The sequence below is a fragment of the Urocampus carinirostris genome, chromosome 7, assembly GCF_059441175.1.
Source record: "Urocampus carinirostris isolate Australia breed hairy pipefish chromosome 7, RoL_Ucar_1.0, whole genome shotgun sequence".
In the NCBI taxonomy this organism is placed as follows: Eukaryota; Metazoa; Chordata; class Actinopteri; order Syngnathiformes; family Syngnathidae; genus Urocampus; species Urocampus carinirostris.
The window spans coordinates 20153747-20172254 of record NC_142355.1 but is presented as its reverse complement, the minus strand read 5'-3'; the positions used below and the strand labels follow the sequence as shown (position 1 = coordinate 20172254).

Sequence of the window (18508 nt, the reverse complement as noted above, 5' to 3'; positions counted from 1 at the left end):
ATAATTTGCAAGACTGAATTTACTGCAAGTAGGGAAAGAACTAAGAAAAACTGAGTGTGTCCTGTAAATAAAATAAACCTGTTTACTCAAATCAGCTTTGTTTTTTTGCACCTAGTCTGTTTTGCTGTGATTGAATAGGTACCTACTTGTGTTTGCAAAGTTTGTTATCACTTGATAAGAGGAGTTGCAATCATTGATAAGGGGATTAATTGGCTGAGGTTGACAGGTTTTTGATATCAAAAGAGATGAAAAAACAATAACAAGACTGAAAATCCATAATGGTGAAGTGACAGCATCATCAGTTTGTCGCCCTCTAGCGGTACGGTGCGTCTTTGTACGGAGCAATCCAGTATCCGGGCTCGGTCGAATCGGTGGCAGACACAGACGACCAAAACATCGCATCCCTCCATCAGCATCTCTCCATCCCCGATGCAGCCATGCACGCTTCACAGCCGACCATGACTCCCTGAGTCGGGACCTGGTGGTCCCCGGTCTCACCGAAAGGGGGGAGTTTGTCATCGCGGCACCCGCATGGAAGGAACATGGCTGCGATGAGGACTTTAACCGCGGCGGGTCTCGTCCTAGCCTTGTGCGCCCTCGGCCTGATCGCGGTGGCCATTGGCACCGACAACTGGTACGAGACGGACGCCAGAAGGCATCGAGAACGCTGCAAGAATTACTCCAACAAGAGAACCGATCCGGGCTACATTTACATCTCTAACAACAACCTCCCGCTGCGGATGCTGCCCAAGGGGGGCGCCGACACCGAGTCGAGGATGCCAACGAGGACGTCGAATCTGCGGGCTCGGCGGCATCTTGCTCCTTTAGCCTCTGCCATGGAGTCGCTCTGCAATCGGCATTTTAACTCCACCGTCACCGGCCTGTGGAGGAAGTGTCACCGGATGGGTTTCGATTTGGAAACGGAGGATTTAATATTTAAAGGTTTGCTGCTTTTAGTGATTTTTTTTCGTTATCGTGCGCGTGCGCGTTCCTGGTAAATGCGTCTAAACATCTTGCGCAATCCTTTGCACAAAAATGTGTAAACGGGAGCGCGGGCGTGTTTGTTACTCAATCCTGGTGTGGGTGAATGCATCCATATTGATGGATGTTTTTTTTTATTTAGGGATGGAGATAAGGGGGGGGGGGGTCTTTTCTTATCCCGTCAGGGTTTATGTGACAACCCCCTCTCTCTTTGTTGCGTCCACAGGATTGGTTGCACGGTGCACGCCAATAAAGTACTACTACTCTTCGTCGGCATTGCCCCGAAACGTGCCCATTAACCTAACGAAGACCATCAGACAGGATGAGTGGCATGCACTACGTGAGTATTTCGTTTCTCATATGAAATGTGCAAGAGATCAACCAATACAACGTGTTCCCTTTTGCAGATCTGCAAAGGATGACGGTCAGTTTTATTGGCATGGCCATCTCCATCATCTTGTTTGGCTGGACCATCGGCGTGCTGGGTTGTTGGAAGGCACATGATCTCATGCAGTATGTTGCAGGACTGCTCTTCCTCATGGGAGGTAAGCGCAGTACGATAAATCGCCACGCGAGAGCGGTATATACTTTTCAAAGGGGATCAAGCAAATCTCATAGAAAAAAACATACACAAACTCCTAACGCCTAGACGAGGGGTCACCAACCTTTTTAAACCAAGAGCTCCTTTTTTGTTACTAATTAGAACAGAGGGCAACCAAGTTGGAGATGCATTCATAAAATAGTCACATTCATTTGTATAGCCCTCTATCACATGTTACAATTACAGCATCCACTGATCTTAAACTGACATGCAGGCAAGGAAAAACTCAAAAACATCAGCATGAGGAAATACAAAGTTTTGGAAATGAACCTCACAAGAGGTAATCCCCCTTCCAGAATGACCAGGGTGCAATAGATTTAGCATAGGGTAACAATAAAAAAACAACAAGCTACCATGAAATTGCTATGTTATTATTATTTTATTATCAGTGTTGGACATGTTACTTAAGGAAGTAATTAATTACAATCAGTAGCTACTTAATTTAAAAATTAATTTTGTAAACCCCAAAAATGACGGAAACCCAAAAGTAGCATGTTACTCTGACAGTAACTGTCTAGTTGCAAATTACTATATATACTCACATTGAAGCCAACCTCCTAAAACTTCTCAAAAACAGCTGCATAATAAAAGAAATAGAAGAAAACATGTACACCATTTTGTGGAAGTGGCGAACCCTTCATATTTCTCTGCTTGCGCAGTTTTGGGAATTTGCAAAGGAACTGACGCTCCATATCCATTTTGTCTCTGGGCTTTAAACCACCTAAAGATCTGGGAGTGAGAGTTTTTTGGTTTGATCATGTGTGTCTTTTTTTTAAAGTATATTGCTTGCTGAAAAGGTATAAATACATATTATCCATGACCTGAGTGTCTGATAAACTGAAATTAGGTTGATCAATACTAGTTGTTTGCCATCTTTAATTGTTATCATGGTTAATATTTTGGTTAAAATCATTAAAAATGAATAAAACAGAAGTTAAACTGTTATGGCTTGATAAAATTGAACATTTCAAGGCAATTTTCTATGTAACTTGAATTTTAATCCAGCCAATAAACTGTAATCTATCAACATTTTCACCAAGCAGTAATGGATTACTATTACATCATTTTGGCACTAATATAGTAGTGATAATCTGGTGTTGTGGAATTTCAGACTAGTCGCTAATCATGGTTAATTTAATACCAGCTATATTATACATTGTTAAAGGTAGCAGTTTTTGTTCATTTCATTCCCAAAACAAGATTAGACAATGCTAAGCAATGTGCATAGTAGGGTTGGGCAGATTGATCCAAATATCAATATCATCAATACTAAACATGTACTTGGATTGGATAAATGGTAAATGGTCTGCAACGCTTTTCAAGTCACTGAAGACCTCCCAGTGGGCTTCCCAATGTGTTTCACACTTACCCATTCACACACACACTCACACATCGATCGCAGCGTCAGCCATGCAAGGAAATTACCTGCTTATCGGGGGTATTAGGGGTTCAGTATCTTGCCTAAGAACACTTTGACACTCCCAGGAGCAGGGAATCGAACCTTCGACCTCTATATCCCAAGACGAACGCTCTACCTCCTGCAGCCCTACACTATTGTCTTAAGATCCTCAAATTGCTATCCTGGCATAAACTCAAAGTGCATGCATGAATGCCATTGGATTTATTTTTGGTATTGGTATTTGGTATTTGGTATTTGGAGTAGAGTGCAAGTAGAGTCGGACATTGTAGTGTGCTATTGTGGGAGGGAACACAGCCAACCTGTTTGTCTTCCATTGGGAATGGCTCGACTTATTCCCTTTAAAGTGAGTGCATAAAGAGAGATGCAACAATTGAGAAAGATGTAAACATATAATAATTACAGAATGATTTTCCAATTGTTGTATTGTAATAATAGATTGCAATGTCATTGAACACAAGTCTCCACAGTTAATAATCCACCAGCACCACAACTTAGACCCGCTTACAGCCGCTCTGAAAAATTCCCGTTTTTCATTTGGGTCCTTACAGGAACCTGCTGCATCATCTCTCTCTGCACGTGCGTGGCGGGAATCAACTTTGAACTGTCTCGCTACCCCCGCTACATGTTCGGAATACCGGAGGACATCAGTCACGGCTACGGCTGGTCCATGTTCTGCGCTTGGGGCGGACTGGGCCTGACCCTGTTAGCCGGCTTTCTGTGCACGCTGGCCCCTTCCCTCTACCCGCCGCACACCCCCGTGGCCCACAAGCCCCGGCAGGAGAACGGCTGCGTGTGACAGGACAATTTGAAGGAACCCTGCCGCGTGCGGGGTTGCGCAAAGAAAGCACAAGAACATAAAAGCAAGGAAGGAGATGGAAAGGAGGGTTTGACAAAAACCCTTCCAACGATGAATCCAATCGGTGTTATTGCCTGCTCTCCAAGAGGACAGTATTATAGTTCAGCACATTTGTAAACACGCACCCTCTACTCGCCCGACAAAAGAAAGCGAACAGCACAACTGTACAAAATATCAAACCATATGGATGTGTGCCGTCACGTTCAAAAGGGTGACCTTGTGTCCTTACGTATCGTTCAGCACAACTTACGTACGTTTGTGTTCAGTCGAGGGGAAAAAAATTGCACAAGTCCAAACTGTATTCGACTGAAATGTTTTTGTTGTTCTTGAGGTTTTTTTCTCAACCAGTGTGCTGTGGCTCACAAGTCTGTTGTGAGGTCTTGTATAGTGTGCTGCAGAAAATGGCATTGTTTTCTCTGTTTGCTCTAAAAACAAGTTCAGATATTTTTGTAAAGAAATCTGTTCCACTGGAAAATAATTTTTCGCTCGTTTTAAAGTGATAGAGTGTATTATTTGACCACTAGATAGTGCCGTATCACGAAGTGCAACAGATAGTGAGTGATAAAAAGCACTAAAAATAAAAATAATAATGGTACATTTTATTTAGAAGCTCCTTTCAGGACACTCAAGGTTGCTGTACACAGGTTAAAGAACAGTGAATACAAATTACAGAGACCCAAAGTGACCAAAATGCACCATCTTTCTTTTTTGTCCTGCTTTTTTGAGGCTTTAGGGTACCCGAAGCAGCAAGATGGCAGACAGTTATGTCGGCTCCCTTTAGGTGGGACAAATGCTATGTGAAATACATTCAAATTTCTCAATCTACAAGTATTTCAAACATATTATTTAAATCTATATAGTTGTTTTTTTTACCACTAGGAGACGCAAGTTAATACACACTGTCCCATTAAGTATATATATGTATATATATATATATATATATATATATATATATATATATATATATATATATATATATATATATAATTTTTTTTTTTAGGAATTATATGTAACTACCCGAGGCATTGTCGGCACGAATAATGAGTTCTATTCAAGCCATTTTATATTTTCAACAATGGCTACATGATAGCTTTTAATGCCCTTTTAAATAGTTAATTTAACTAAAGCCTCGTGGTGTGCCTTTAGATTGTTTTCAATGAAAAAAGGTTAAAAAAAACCTCACTGATGTAGCCCAATGTCTTCTTTTGAGCCAAGGCACACTTTTATTGAATGGACTTTTAGGTATACTTCATTTATAACATGTAAAAATTATTTTGAAATATTTAACCCCAAAAATAATAATTAAATACACTTTACAATTTTTGTTTAACTTTTAAATGTAAACATTTTCACAAATAAAGAAATATAGTTATTTAATATACAATAAATGCAAACAAGCAAATAAAAAACAATTATTTTTGAATAATTTAAACATATTTTTAGTGAAACAGAAAACAAACATAAAACAAAGAACATATATATTTTTTCAAATTAAATTAGTTAAAAATTCAAATGTTCACAAAAGCAATACAAACTAAAATAAAAGACTAAAATAAGTACAAGTAATTAAATATGCTTTTGTAAAAAAAATTTTTTTATACAACTTATTTTAAAAAACAAACTTACTTAAAATAATTTCAATTATTTGCCAGTGGAGCATTATTCCTTTTTGTAATGTAAGCTTCTACATCAAATAACATTTGTTACCAATTTACCTGTAGTACCTGCTGAGCAGTTAATTTTACTACATTATAATGCAGCATTTACTGAGTAACATTGTCTCATATGGTAGATGGTTTAGCTCATTTGTTTAATTTCAATCTTGTCAAATTCCTGCGGCACACTGGACATTGTTTCACGAGGCACCAGGACATACTGGTATAGAAAACTGTTATAGCTCATCGGGATATTTTTGACAAATAAAACAGCCATGCAAGACGTACCGACGCACCTGCACAAACTACAGATAAAGTGTTAAAATATTGTCCTGATAAGGCTCCGTTTCAATACTGTCTATTATGTATTCCACGAACGATATGTTAATTATTGTGGCTGTCCAGTGAGTGTTTTTCATGGTGACTCCTTATCAACTTAATTGTCCTTAACGGGGAATTCAACAGCTTCATTTTCTTGTACGTAGCCTAATTGTTCTCATCAAAACATTCGGATTCATTTCGTATTTGAGAATATGATTTAAGTAGCAGTTTTTTTACATTTCAAGGAGGGAGGCGGCCATTTTGTAACTGCACGTAGGCACTGGCCTATTGTTGGGTTTAAATTTTAGTGGACACACGAGGAAAACAGAGAGACATATCGATGGAGTTTAGGTTTGCTAGGAGGACCAGGAGAAGGACCTTCAGATAAGAGAATTTCATCAACTTTCTAAGGCCCTCCCCTGAGCTATCCTTTCTTTTTCAAAATTTCAAGGTTACAAAAAGCAAATCAGCCCAAAAGGGTGTGGGTATCAAAAAACAGCAGCCTATTTCCCCCGATAGCGACAATGATGTAATAGTCAAAACAACGAATAACCGTGCTCGATAATAGTCAAAATAACAAAGTGGCATCCTATGAACGATCATGGTTCACCTTATGTCTGAAGCTATGTGATGTCATTTTTAGTTGGCAGGAAATGACAAAATGGCCACCCAAGAGATGGATAAAGATACGTGGTTTTTGCTGCTTAGCTCACATTCCACAAACGGAATAATAATCAGAATGCCTTTCTTAGGCGAATTAGGCTGCCTACAACCTAAAGAAAATGTGTCAATTGTCTTTCCCTTTAAATGTGTTTGGTTTGAAAATTGTGTCTGTGCCTTGTGTGACAAAGCAAAGGGATAGTCATTTTTAACAAGTGGCGTTTTTATTTCTGTAACAAACTGGTGTAAATAACCTGACTGGGTTAAGCTACTAAAGTGAAGCAAAATTATTCTGCTTCTTCTCTGTTATTGCAAATTGGCATAAAAGTGGAAACCAAGCAACACATACGGGACAAATTGAAGATATTTACACTTGTATGTACATAAGTGAAGAGGTGCGCACCGGCTACAAAGCTGTAACCACTTGTCCACAATGTTTACCAGAAGTTAAATCAAAGTGATATTAAATCCAAATGCTGACTTTACCCATTCACAGAGTTTTCTTTGTTTCTATTTGACACCGATGCTTCTCGAAGCACATTTTAAGTGATTACAAGCATATGCAACTGGAAAACCGATGCCCAACGCACATTAAAACCATATTCCTATAAATAGTGAAGTTGTGTCGTAATTAAATGCCAGGGTGAATTATAATTTTGAATGATCAGCTTTCCCTGTTGTGTTTTTCTGAAATTACAGTACAAATGTTGGCGGCAAATACGCTTGTTTGTGGCAGGAAAATCAAACAGAGCGCGACGGCCAAATCGTACGTAACCGCAAACAGCTTCGGGGACTTTGTTGAAGCGATCCTGTTCAACGGCCTGCTTGGAAGTAAAACTGCTGGATTGAAAGTAAACAAAATGGCAAGTGGCACAAATGTTATTTTTAAACCACGACGTAAAAGGAAAAAGGCAATGAGAACTCACGATTGGTGCTAAGCTTAGCAATGTTGGCAGCCAAACATGCTGTCTCACTCAAGGCAACTTAATAGCTTGTGTCTGCTAGCTAACTCTGGCTAACAAAACCTTGGCAACACTTCGACCCAACTAAGCTGTTTTCTCAATAAAATTAATTAAAGCCCCATTGTGTAATGTTTGACCTCTCGATGACACTGTATTTTCTAAGAACGAAAGAACAGTTCCACAGAGCACAGCATAGCAGCAAGATGCCAGACAAACATGGCGGAAACTACTAGGTAGGGATTCCACTAGGTAAAAGAAATCTGCATTCCTCGACCTATGATTTTTTTGGGGGTAAAAATTAACATAGGTATGATAGTCCATGCATTTTCGTTGAGTATTGTTTTTTGGGTGGAACGAAAGTTTTTTTGTACCACTAGGGGCACTAAATATTACAAACAGTACTTTAAAGTATGATGGCGTATCAGAGGGAAGGGCAAACTACAGCCTGTGGGCCACATACAGCCTCCGAGACTTTTAAATGCAGCCTCCAAACAAAAATGGCTGAAATAAAAAGATATTATTTACAATGGGTAAAGTATAGTAATAAAAAAAATGTTGTTTTGGTGCCACTCGTTTCCCAAGAATTTTTGTGTATATATATCTATATCTATATATATACATACATATATTTCATGAAACAATTGCGTGTACTAAAGTCAAGGTCAAGTCATGTTTATTTTATATAGCCCTCAATCACAAGTCTCAAATGGCTGTACAGACCACAGGTTATTGCAAACTATTATTACACCATCCCCTGATTTAAAACCTACATGAGGGCAAGGAAAAACTCAAAACCTCATGAGGTAAATGAAAAAAAACCTTGAGAAGGGACAGCACATGAGGTAATTCCCCTCCCAGGATGACCAGGCTGCAACGGCCAGCATTCAGAAAGCTGACTCCAATTTTCTTGTGCTTTCTTTCATGTATTTGCAACCTTTGACTCCAACTAGTTGCCCACCCCTGGAGAAGAACAATAAATGAGTTCTAGTAGGTATGCAAATTGACAAGCAATTAGGGGCTACAAATTCAATTTTGCCCAGGGCCCCATGAAGGCATGGGCCGGTCCTGATCACACGGCATTGAGTGAAATAGGTGGCCTAAAAGTCTGAATCATCAAGCTAATCCTGTTTTCCACCAACATTTTCCAGCCCAGTTTTATAAATTTTTCCTGAACTTGGTAAAAATGTATGCAAAAATGAAAACCCGTTTCAACTCATCAATCTGTGTGCATGCAATCCTTAACCAAATAATTTGATGAGTTAAAAATTCATTATCAAATTATATTCATCAAAAATGGCACAATCGTGATAAAACTTATTCCTTTTCTGTCTCATAGAACAGAATTCTCTCGGATACAAGTGATCGTTGGCTCATTATCACCTCGTAAATTTTGACTGCTGTCTAATCGCTTCATTTTCACCTCACTAGATTACGCTTCTAATTTTATTGGCTACCTTGCACATCCTGTAAAAGTGCTGTGTTCACAAACTGCAGCCGCAGATAAGCACACTGGTCGAAAAATACTGTTCAAGTATAATTTATTGAAGTGGTTTTTAGAGCAAGTCATCAGATTAATTCAGTCTTGCCACGATTTGTTGACTTAACGAGGCATTTCTTGGCTGAGTCAGGGCGAAAGGCAAGCAAACACTAGCAGCATGAAGGTCATGTAAATCTGTTCACTTCCACTGTGACACTCATTATTGATGTTTGCTTTGGAGTAGTTAGAACGTGCAGTTTGCCATAAATTTCGGATGTATATTAACACAATTAAATGCAGTTTAATTTCTTTAGTTGGAAAAAAACCTTCATATTTAAAGAATAAGATATCTTGCCTAATTTTTATTTTGGGATATTTTGTTTTTGTATTTTTCTAATTTATTGATTTGATTCCACTTTTACCCTAGTTCTGTGAAGCAATTGAATGAATTATGTTATAATTCAGTTTTATTTGACTATGGACTTTAAAGCTCTTTCTCTTGTGATAATAATCTTTTAATCTATCAAAATTTTATAGATTCTTTGTCATGATTACCGATATGCATCACCTGTGCCGCTCCTTTGGCACCAACTGCTTCGGACTCTGATTGGCTCTGTACCTATTCAAACCCACTCCTATCTGTCCCCTTTTGTCAGTCCATCTGCGAACCTCAGTTAACACTAGGCAAGCCTTTTTCGACCCTGACTCCCACCTGTTTTTTGCTCCTGTCTGTCCCCCGGATTTGACCGGTTTTTGATCCTGATCACGCTACACTCCCGCCCCGGCTTTCGACCTTTTCATCCGCGACCACGTCCACTCTCCTTTCCTGGCTTACGACTTGCTCCCAACCCCGACCACGTTTTTGCTCTCCTGTCCCGGCTACTGGCCTGTTTTCCGTTCCCGACACTGCCATCGCTCGCCACGGAAGATCCACTTCCGCGTTCAGAGCGACGTGCTTCCCACGCCCAGCAATCACCGGATCATGGACGCAACCCTTTCTCTTTCTTCCAATAAAACTTGTGAGAAACGCAACGCGAGTGGGTCCTGTCTCCGTTCTGGTCCTGAAATTCTTTTTATTTCAATAAATGATTAAACCAAGATAATAAAAATTTAAATTGTTTTTTTTTCATTACCATCAGGATATTTGATTCGGTAAATTGGGAAGTGTTCAAGTTATCAACCAAGTCTCGGATGATACAATAAAAACAATTGCATTAAAAGTAATAAGATGAAATAATAATGACTACCTGGTGCCAGTGGGCACCACTTTGAAGACCCCAGGGCTATGCTTATTATTATTCAATGGTATAGTAGTTATTTGTAATAAATAAATGAATACATTTTTACGCAGTCCTTTTTTTTGTTGAACAAATGATTGAGCCTGTCAAATAGCTGATCCTTGGTTTCAATGTGTAATACAGTATTTCATTGTATAAATATTGAAAAACAAAATAAAGGTTTCTACTTCACAAATTTTGCCTATCACTGGTTCTTTTTGGCACGAAACTCCACAAGCAGTGTTGGGACTGAAACGCTGGAACGACAGTAAGGGTTATTAGAAAATTTCAGTAACTCAACTGTCGTTACTACATGGAGTGTTACTGCATTACTCATTGTATGCAAATAATAATTTACAATGTTAGATAATTCTGCTTTATCCATATTGTTAAATACAACCCTTATTCTGCCAGTACTGATGGGTGAGTATGTTTATATGTACCCAAAAAGTACAACTGAATACAATTATGGTGGCGCTGTCTCAAGGACCGAGTAAAAGAGTACTGAATTTCTCCTCATGCAGATATTCTCCCTACCGTATATACTCACATCTATGCCAAATTTACAACTATACTATAAAATACTTAAACCAGGGGTTCAGCTTTATGCGCATATTTGGTTGTGTGTCACCAGTAGCAAATTGTAGGCATGGAGGAGGGAATGGTTTATACAGGAACAACAAACCAACTCAATTAATGGGTTAAACTCAAGCAGGGAATTTATGGTAAAAGTGTGTTGATTAGTGGTCTTTTATTTGTGATTTAAAAAAAAAAAAAAATTTAAATAAATAAATGCTTACCAAACAGTTGAACTCAAAATCACTAAATTCATATGAATTTTACTCCTCGGTGTTGGTGCAAAAGACGCGTGGCTTCCTCCTTCCACCTCCTTCACATCAGACGTCATTTCTGCTTTTTGCTGATAGCTTACAAGCTTAAATAACTTTCTTTTTGCTTTTTGGCCAAACATAATTACTTTTTCATCGGGGTAACTAGTAACTGTAACTACCGTATTTTCCGCACTATAAGGCGCACCTAAAAGCCTTTATTTTTTTCGAAAGCTGACCATGCGCCCTATAATACAGTGCGCCTTATATATGGATCAATTTAAGTCGCAAAGTCTCGCAACAAAGGCAAGCGGCCGCCGACTAGATTTTTCCTCGTAGGCAATGTGGTCCGCGGTGTATGCTGGGATACATATGCCGACGTTTCATTTCCCAGCCAATGTGTCAATCATCATTTGAATCGATCACTATTGGATAAAGTTATTTGGAGGTAAAGGGGGAGGATCCTTTTTATCATTTACAGGCTCGCACAGGCTAAGTTTGGTTGTCTACGGCATAGAGTAAACATGATTTACCATTCTGTATTTGTAAATATTTTACTCTCCTGGATTTACTACACTCACGGATATAAGAGGACCATGGTTGCACATTATTATTTAACGCAACGACTTCGGTGAGCTACTCCGGCTATATATTTTCCCAGTATCTTGTTTCAGAGTGATTCCGATGTTTCTGTGATGGGTCTTTTTTTAAATTAAACTCAATTCCAAGTGTTTATTGTCATATGCACAGTAAAGTTGCGAGCGAAAAAGAAAATAGAAACTGAGGAATGGTTGGCATTTCTTGAATCCCAAGACTTTAACCTTCCGAATGATATTTGGAACGATGCATTTGAGTGACATCGTACAGACACCGCATCCGCACGTGTCTACGACACGTATTTGCTTCTTTGCAAGCTTTCGGAATGTTAAGGGGGTAATAAGTTTGACTGAACTATCTGACTGTTTTTTCCACGTTCCCATTGTAGCGCCTTATAATCCGGTGCGCCTTATGTATGGAAGATGTAGGACCAAAATCTATTTTTTGGGGGTGCGCCCTATAACCCGGTGCGCCCTATAGAGCGGAAAATACGGTAATAACTCTTTTTTAGTAACGTGCCTAACACTGCCCACAGGGGATTACTGTATCAGAATGGTATTCCTGACCTGGCGTTGTTTTTCTTTACGTAGGCTTCTTTACTCTAAACTTTTGCAACCACGCTGCAAAAACCTGTGCTTCTGTCTGAGGAATTAATGACGCCCCCTCCTCCCTTTTCCCAGTCCCCCACCCTCACACCAGTCTCTATAGGTTTAACATACACAGTGGATTTTTTCTCTCCCCCCTGCAATCGAGTCAAAACAGAGTCGTCGGCGGCTCCCCTGAAGTTTCCAAAAACCTTGCAGACATATAAGGTACCTCCTCCCAAATGTAGGCCGGGTTCTTGCTTTTTTCGGGCAGCGAACCTCGCTGATGTCTGCGTGGCGCTGTATAAAACAGAGCTGTTTTGAGGGGAAAAAGGGGTCCCAGAGGGGAAGCTGGAGTGCAAGGGAAACCAGACAGAGGAAATCACACCCATTTGAGCCCCATTGGCGGGTAGCACATCTGGCCCCCGAACAAACATGCACAAGGTATCATTTCTGGCACATTTATTGCAATGGGCTTGTTGCTGACAGGAGCACGGACAAGCAAATATATCAACAATAAATCTGAATAGCAGACAGGAATACATTGACAATGTTGGATTTTATGAGAAAAACATTGAGAATTTCACAATTTAGGATACAGTAAAAAACATTGTATATACCCAACACACGTTATAGTTTATACATGTGCAATTGACACACTAAAAGGTATCCAAACATTAGTAATAAATATTTAGGAATTGGTGAATACCAAGAATATTTACTGTACCGGGGCCGATACTACCCTTTTTTTAAGACATCGGTCCTCACAAATGTAGCGGATAGTAGTATCAGCTGCTTACTTGTGGCCATTTAACAATCAGGGACCTGCAATATTAAAGTTAACATAAAGAGCCCTATATGAATGCAAAACATTTACCTAGTCATGAAAAAAACATAAGTCGTATGAAACCCGTTATTGATTAAGAAATAACCAAAAACACATGTACTGATATATAAATATGTTTTTTTTAGATACTCAAAAGTCAAGAAATTTGCATTTATTTTACATAACATGAGCCTCACCTATAGGAGGCTGTCATAATTGTCTGCCATCTTCCTGTTACAGGTGTTCAAAAAGCTAAAACCAAAGAAAAGGCTAGGCAAAAAAATAAGGAAGTAAAATTGGCTTTCTGGTCACTTTGTGTCTCTGTAGTTCTTATTCTTTCTTGTGGCTCAGGAGGTAGAGCGCTCGTCTTGGCATCAAGATACCGCAGGTTCGATTCCCGTGTTATATGTTGAAGTGTCCTTGGGCAAGACATTGAATACCTAATGCCCCCAATAAGCAGGTAGGCGCCTTGCATGGCTGCATGGCCGCTATTGGTGTGTGAGTGTGTGTGTGAATGGGTAAGTGTGAAGCACATTGTAAAGCGCTTTGGGAGGTCATTGACTTGAAAAGCGCTATATAAATGCAGGCCATTTACCATTTGCCATTTGTGCTTTGCAGTTTTCAGTTGCATGACACAATACAGCGACACGTAGTGGTCAAAAAATACACACTGTCCCTTTAAGGGAGAAATGTGTTTCTTTGAAAATATAAGTCATTTTTTGTTTGCATTTGGAAGTGCACTTTGTGAAATCAATGACTACCCAGGATTAAAGTGGTACTGGTATCGCCCTGAAATAATGTGCTATCCGACATCCCTGATTATAATAAAACAGTCAGACATTTGAGGATTTGGAATTGTTCCCCAAGTATTTAAAGACAATTCTCTCTCACCCCTTCCCCGAAAATTAACATTACACATTGTAAATAAAATCTCAGTTTTTACAAATTGACCTCAAAGAGTAATTGCCTTTGAATAAACATATCGTATGTTGAAAGTAAAACCCTTCCAGACGGAATTGGGAGGCAGTGACAGGACCCAGATGCCAATTAGTCAATCTGCCACTGAATCCTAAAGAAACAAAAATAAAAGTTTTGGGGTTTCAAGTAGAACGTAATGAGGAGTAATTACATTGAAATTAGGGAGATTGTATAATTTTAAAGCACAATACCAGACAGATGGTGAGCAAAAGTAGGTTAAAGGTACACAGAGGTATTTATGGAGCATATTTATTAGCCCATAGCTGGCTTAGATCACCAGCAGCATCAAGTGATCTCATTTTTTCTTTCCTGTTAAAATAAAGCACAATTACGAAAAGCATGGTCTAAGAAAACCATACATGCCATCATTTTGACATTAAAAGTGGTAGTTCTATTCTTAAGCGCAAAACACAATCAGTCTCCAGAATTTTCGAATAAAACAAACCACGAGTGCTATCATTGGAGCGGTTAATTCAAAGACTTAGGTTCATTTCAATATAAAGCAGTCATAGACGAATATACTAGTCTTGAGTCAAGATGTTTATTTGTTGTTTGAAGTTTTGTAAAAATATGTAACATTTAAAGAAAAATGGGTAGGAGATTTTAAGAGGAGAAAAGTGTAGTCCAACACAAAGGTGTCTTTCACTGAGGGAAACAGCATAATGGCTGTCCTGAAAAGGCCTGATGTAATGTGTAAATGGTATGTAAAAGAAATAAACACATTAACTACTCATTTTTGTAAAACAACTTTAACTTTATTATTTATTTAAGTCAAAAACACTTTACAGTTGCATTGAAAAAAATGCCGTTACACATATGTAACATGTTATAATTTACGTATAAAGAAAATAACAAAATCTTATTTTTTAGGAGTATATATTTCTCAATTCCACCCATTGGCATTAATATCGGGGTTCCGGCATGTCATGGCGCGTAGCCGTCACTTTTCTGGGTATCGTAGTCGACAGGCGTTGTGGAGAATGCATTTTGTCTTAGACGCTCAGACATTTGAAGCTTTCGCCAGCCTCATAAAATGATGTGGAGGGCCACATTTAGCCCCCAGGCCATGAGTTTGACACATTTGGTCTAACACATAAAACGGTCATGTTTGTGAGTATGTAAAACCATGCCAATAAAGTTTGTGTTTGGATTGATAAGGCTTAAAACATCTTTAAATAGAAGCAAGATGCGCACTTTGCGTAATTTAGAACTCTTTCGGCATTGAGAAAATTGTAGAAGGTTCAAGAGATCCAAGTAAATATTATTCACATTTCCAAAGTTCACCTCAACATCTCCAGAAAAAGGTGGAGTGTGTCGTTTGATGTTTTTCTTAAGAAGTTGAAAGTAGAAAAGTAGAATATTTTCTCTATTAAGTATGTCTTAACATAGCCCAACTGAGTTCAAAGAGCCATTATCCTTGATTTTAAATGTGACCATCTGCTTCTATCTTAACTTTATCAGAGCTGTTTAGGACGGAGCACATTAGGTTTGAGGAGCATGTTGGAGTGATGCTCGTCCAAGCAGGTTTTTATTTTATTTTGTATTTGTCAATGTACAATGAAAATGGTGAAGGTAAAAAATGCCTCCTTCTAGCACAGTCCAACCCCCAACCCAACCCAAATGAAAAAAGAAGACTTTATTCGCGTGCGACTAAGACAGCACTTGCACGCGCATTATGAATAAGGCTGCAATGAAGTCCAGAAGGTGGCGTCCACAAGCAAAAAAGTTCCTAAATTTTGTATGGATCTTTTAAGTGGGAGAAAAGTGGTAGTGGAATGCATGAAATGGCAGTGCTGGAGAAGATAGAAAACAATGCAAGGTCCTGTTCAAATTAATAAAGCTTAAAACTTCCTTGAATAAAAGCTAAATGTGTACATTGCGTTTTTTATGATCCTTTAGGCATGTTAGAAATTGTAAAAGGTTCACACAGCTCCAAGCAAATAAACTTCACATTTCCCAAGTCCGCCTTAATATCTCCAGAAACTTTAAATAATTTGACTAGAATCCTGGGTTGAGATATTGTGTCTTCAGGCGACTCAGCCTACTCCCGTGGCTGCGAACGATAAGAGACAAGAGCTCCTGCTTGTCCCTCAGCCCCAGTGAGATGTCCTTAGTCTCCCTCAAGCTGTCTCTGACATCTGCGACTTGCTTGAGCACAAACCCACTCAGCTGTTGCTCCTCTCTCAGCTCGCTCTCCTGACTCTGCTTGAACTTTACCTCCAGTTCCTCCAAAGACTTGTCCACGCCAGAGAAAGCCTCTGCGATTTGGGAGATCTCCCTGAGCAGGAATCGTCCATAGGTGTCCTCCCCGTCCAGGTCGTTTGCTACCGCCCGGCCGATGCTCTCCAGGAGCCTTGCCGAATCCTCCGCCTGGAGCCGGGCTAGGATAAGATCCTCCCTCACTAGCGCGTCATTCTCCTCCTCAGTGAGGGAGCACGGGGAACCGTCAGAGAAGCGGAAGACCATCTGGCACTTTTCTGGGTCCACTGTCTCTTCGTAGTCTCCGTCCGGGACATAGAAGTGATGGAAGGTGCCGTTGGAGATCTCGGCTTGCAACGGCCCGCTGTAGACCGCCGAGCCCAGCGGTAGGCAGGCGAGCGCGAAGAGCAAGAGAGGGTTCATGGTGCGCCTGTTTCGCGCAAACACAGCATGTGCGCCAAGAGTCGGAACGGACGCGGCGTTTTCATTGAGGGTCGGGTTACACGGCCTTCCCCCTTGCTTACCACCTGCCCTCCCCCCAAAAGGCAGTGCATGGTAAAACTGAGTGGGGGCTCGGTCATCACGATGACCGCACAAAATTGCGACTCACACATACAGGCATGCAATAAGCACTTGCTTTTGTTAAATATGCTCTCTATTTAAAATGTGACACCTCAAAAGAAAACTAACTTGAGTTTTAATTTAGAGCAAGGTAGTTTGTGTAAGCGAAGAGGGGATCACTGCGGCAGTGAGCTGTCTATCAGTTCACAATGTTTAACATCCCTTTGTGTTTTTTTTCCTCACATGTTTATTCTGTGCCCATCTCCTTTATTTTGGCCTATTTATCCTTACATTCCTTTACCTAATTTTTCGATTTTCAGTCTTTATTTTGTGCTTATCTTGTTTATCTCTGAGTGCCATGTCTAATCTCGTTTTGAACAATGTTCACAATGTTCAATGACAATGAATTGTATTGTATTGTACTATGGGTAGCACGGCGGCACAGTGGTTAGCACGTGTGCGCCACAGTTCTGAGATCTTGAAATGGAACCCCCTGTGGGGAGTTTGCATGTTCTCCCCGTGCTTGCGTGGGTTTCCTCCGGGCACTCCAGTTTCCTCCCACATTCCAAATAACATGCATTTCAGGTTAATTGGCCGGTCCAAATTGTCCCTAGTTGTGAATGAGCGAGAGAATTGTCTGTCCCTTTGTGCCCAGCGAACGGATGGCAACCGGTTCAGGGTGTCCCCTGCCCACTGCGTGAAGATAGCTGCGACCCTACTGAGGATAAGCGGTACAGATAATGGATGGATGGATGGATGGATGTATTGTGTCATGATGGGCTCCAGAACCTCCGCGACCCTCCTGAGGATAAGCGGTGCAGATAATGGATAGATGGATGGATGGATGTATTGTATTACATTCTTTTACTGTAACCACAGTATTTCAGTTCACTGGCTGCGTTTAATACTTAGATTTGAATTTTGATGGATCGAAGGGGAAACACAAAAGACATTATTTATGTCAGATATATAAATTCTATTGGAAAAGAATTGGAAACAAAATGCTGAAAAAGAAAAACTGTTCGTAATCCAGTTAACTGAAATAAGTTTTTTTTCTCACTTTACTGTGGACATTTGCTTGTCATGCCCCAGGCACAATACATAGTAGTACATATGGGGTGGCTATGCTTCCTTTTACCACTAGGATCGTAGTGGCACCATTTCCTGTGGTGTGTCTTTGGCAAGTACAGCTTCATGGCACATATCTTTCCCCAGGCCAACACATTTTCCCACCTGGACTCGAACCAAGACATTTTGCATGTTGAACAAACATGCAAACCACTGCACCACAGAAACATTAGCAATGAATATAAATACATAAAAACAATACTGTACATAAATGTGAATACTGTTCCAGCGCCTAGTATTTTCTCAAAATAATTATTAAATATACAGGTATAGTTAAAAAATGTTTTACGACTGTGTTTCTTTTTCTTTTAGAAAACTCTTTTACTCCACTATAGTAGTTCCCATTCTTTCAACTTTCTTTCATTTAAACAAGAAATTAAAGCCTAATGGATAAAGGCATGAATGAATGGATAATAAACACACTTAAATGTTGCTCCACTTCCATAAAACCTGCAAAGTTGTATTTGCTCAAAATATTGATCAAAAAATACCTAGCTTTTGATTTTATTTCAAATTATTTAAAATTTTCCCTAGTAGAGTCATTTCTATACATTTTACTACATTTTACGACTTTACTACATTTAAACTTTATTTTTCC

General features: G+C 39.6%; 2 protein-coding genes across 2 annotated transcripts; one reads left to right on the top strand and one right to left on the bottom strand.

Annotated features, from left to right (window-relative positions):
- The first annotated feature begins 332 nt into the window (after window positions 1-332).
- tmem276a (transmembrane protein 276a) lies at window positions 333-7113 on the top strand. Its single transcript, XM_088340057.1, has 4 exons — window positions 333-942; window positions 1208-1321; window positions 1389-1526; window positions 3551-7113. The coding sequence occupies exons 1-4, from the start codon at window positions 543-545 to the stop codon at window positions 3796-3798; spliced, it is 900 nt and encodes a 299-aa protein (XP_088196183.1). The 5' UTR covers window positions 333-542; the 3' UTR covers window positions 3799-7113.
- Window positions 7114-12782: 5669 nt separating this feature from the next.
- On the bottom strand, window positions 12783-16694 carry fibina (fin bud initiation factor a). The gene has a single exon (XM_088340056.1). The coding sequence runs from the start codon at window positions 16642-16644 to the stop codon at window positions 16021-16023; it is 624 nt and encodes a 207-aa protein (XP_088196182.1). The 5' UTR covers window positions 16645-16694; the 3' UTR covers window positions 12783-16020.
- Window positions 16695-18508: the final 1814 nt, after the last annotated feature.

Coding starts and splice junctions, on each gene's coding strand:
- tmem276a (XM_088340057.1), top strand. CDS start 543: ATGGCTGCGATGAGGACTTTAACCGCGGCGGGTCTCGTCCTAGCCTTG. Junction 943..1,207: donor GGAGGATTTAATATTTAAAG/GTTTGCTGCTTT, acceptor TTGCGTCCACAG/GATTGGTTGCACGGTGCACG. Junction 1,527..3,550: donor ACTGCTCTTCCTCATGGGAG/GTAAGCGCAGTA, acceptor GGGTCCTTACAG/GAACCTGCTGCATCATCTCT.
- fibina (XM_088340056.1), bottom strand. CDS start 16,644: ATGAACCCTCTCTTGCTCTTCGCGCTCGCCTGCCTACCGCTGGGCTCG.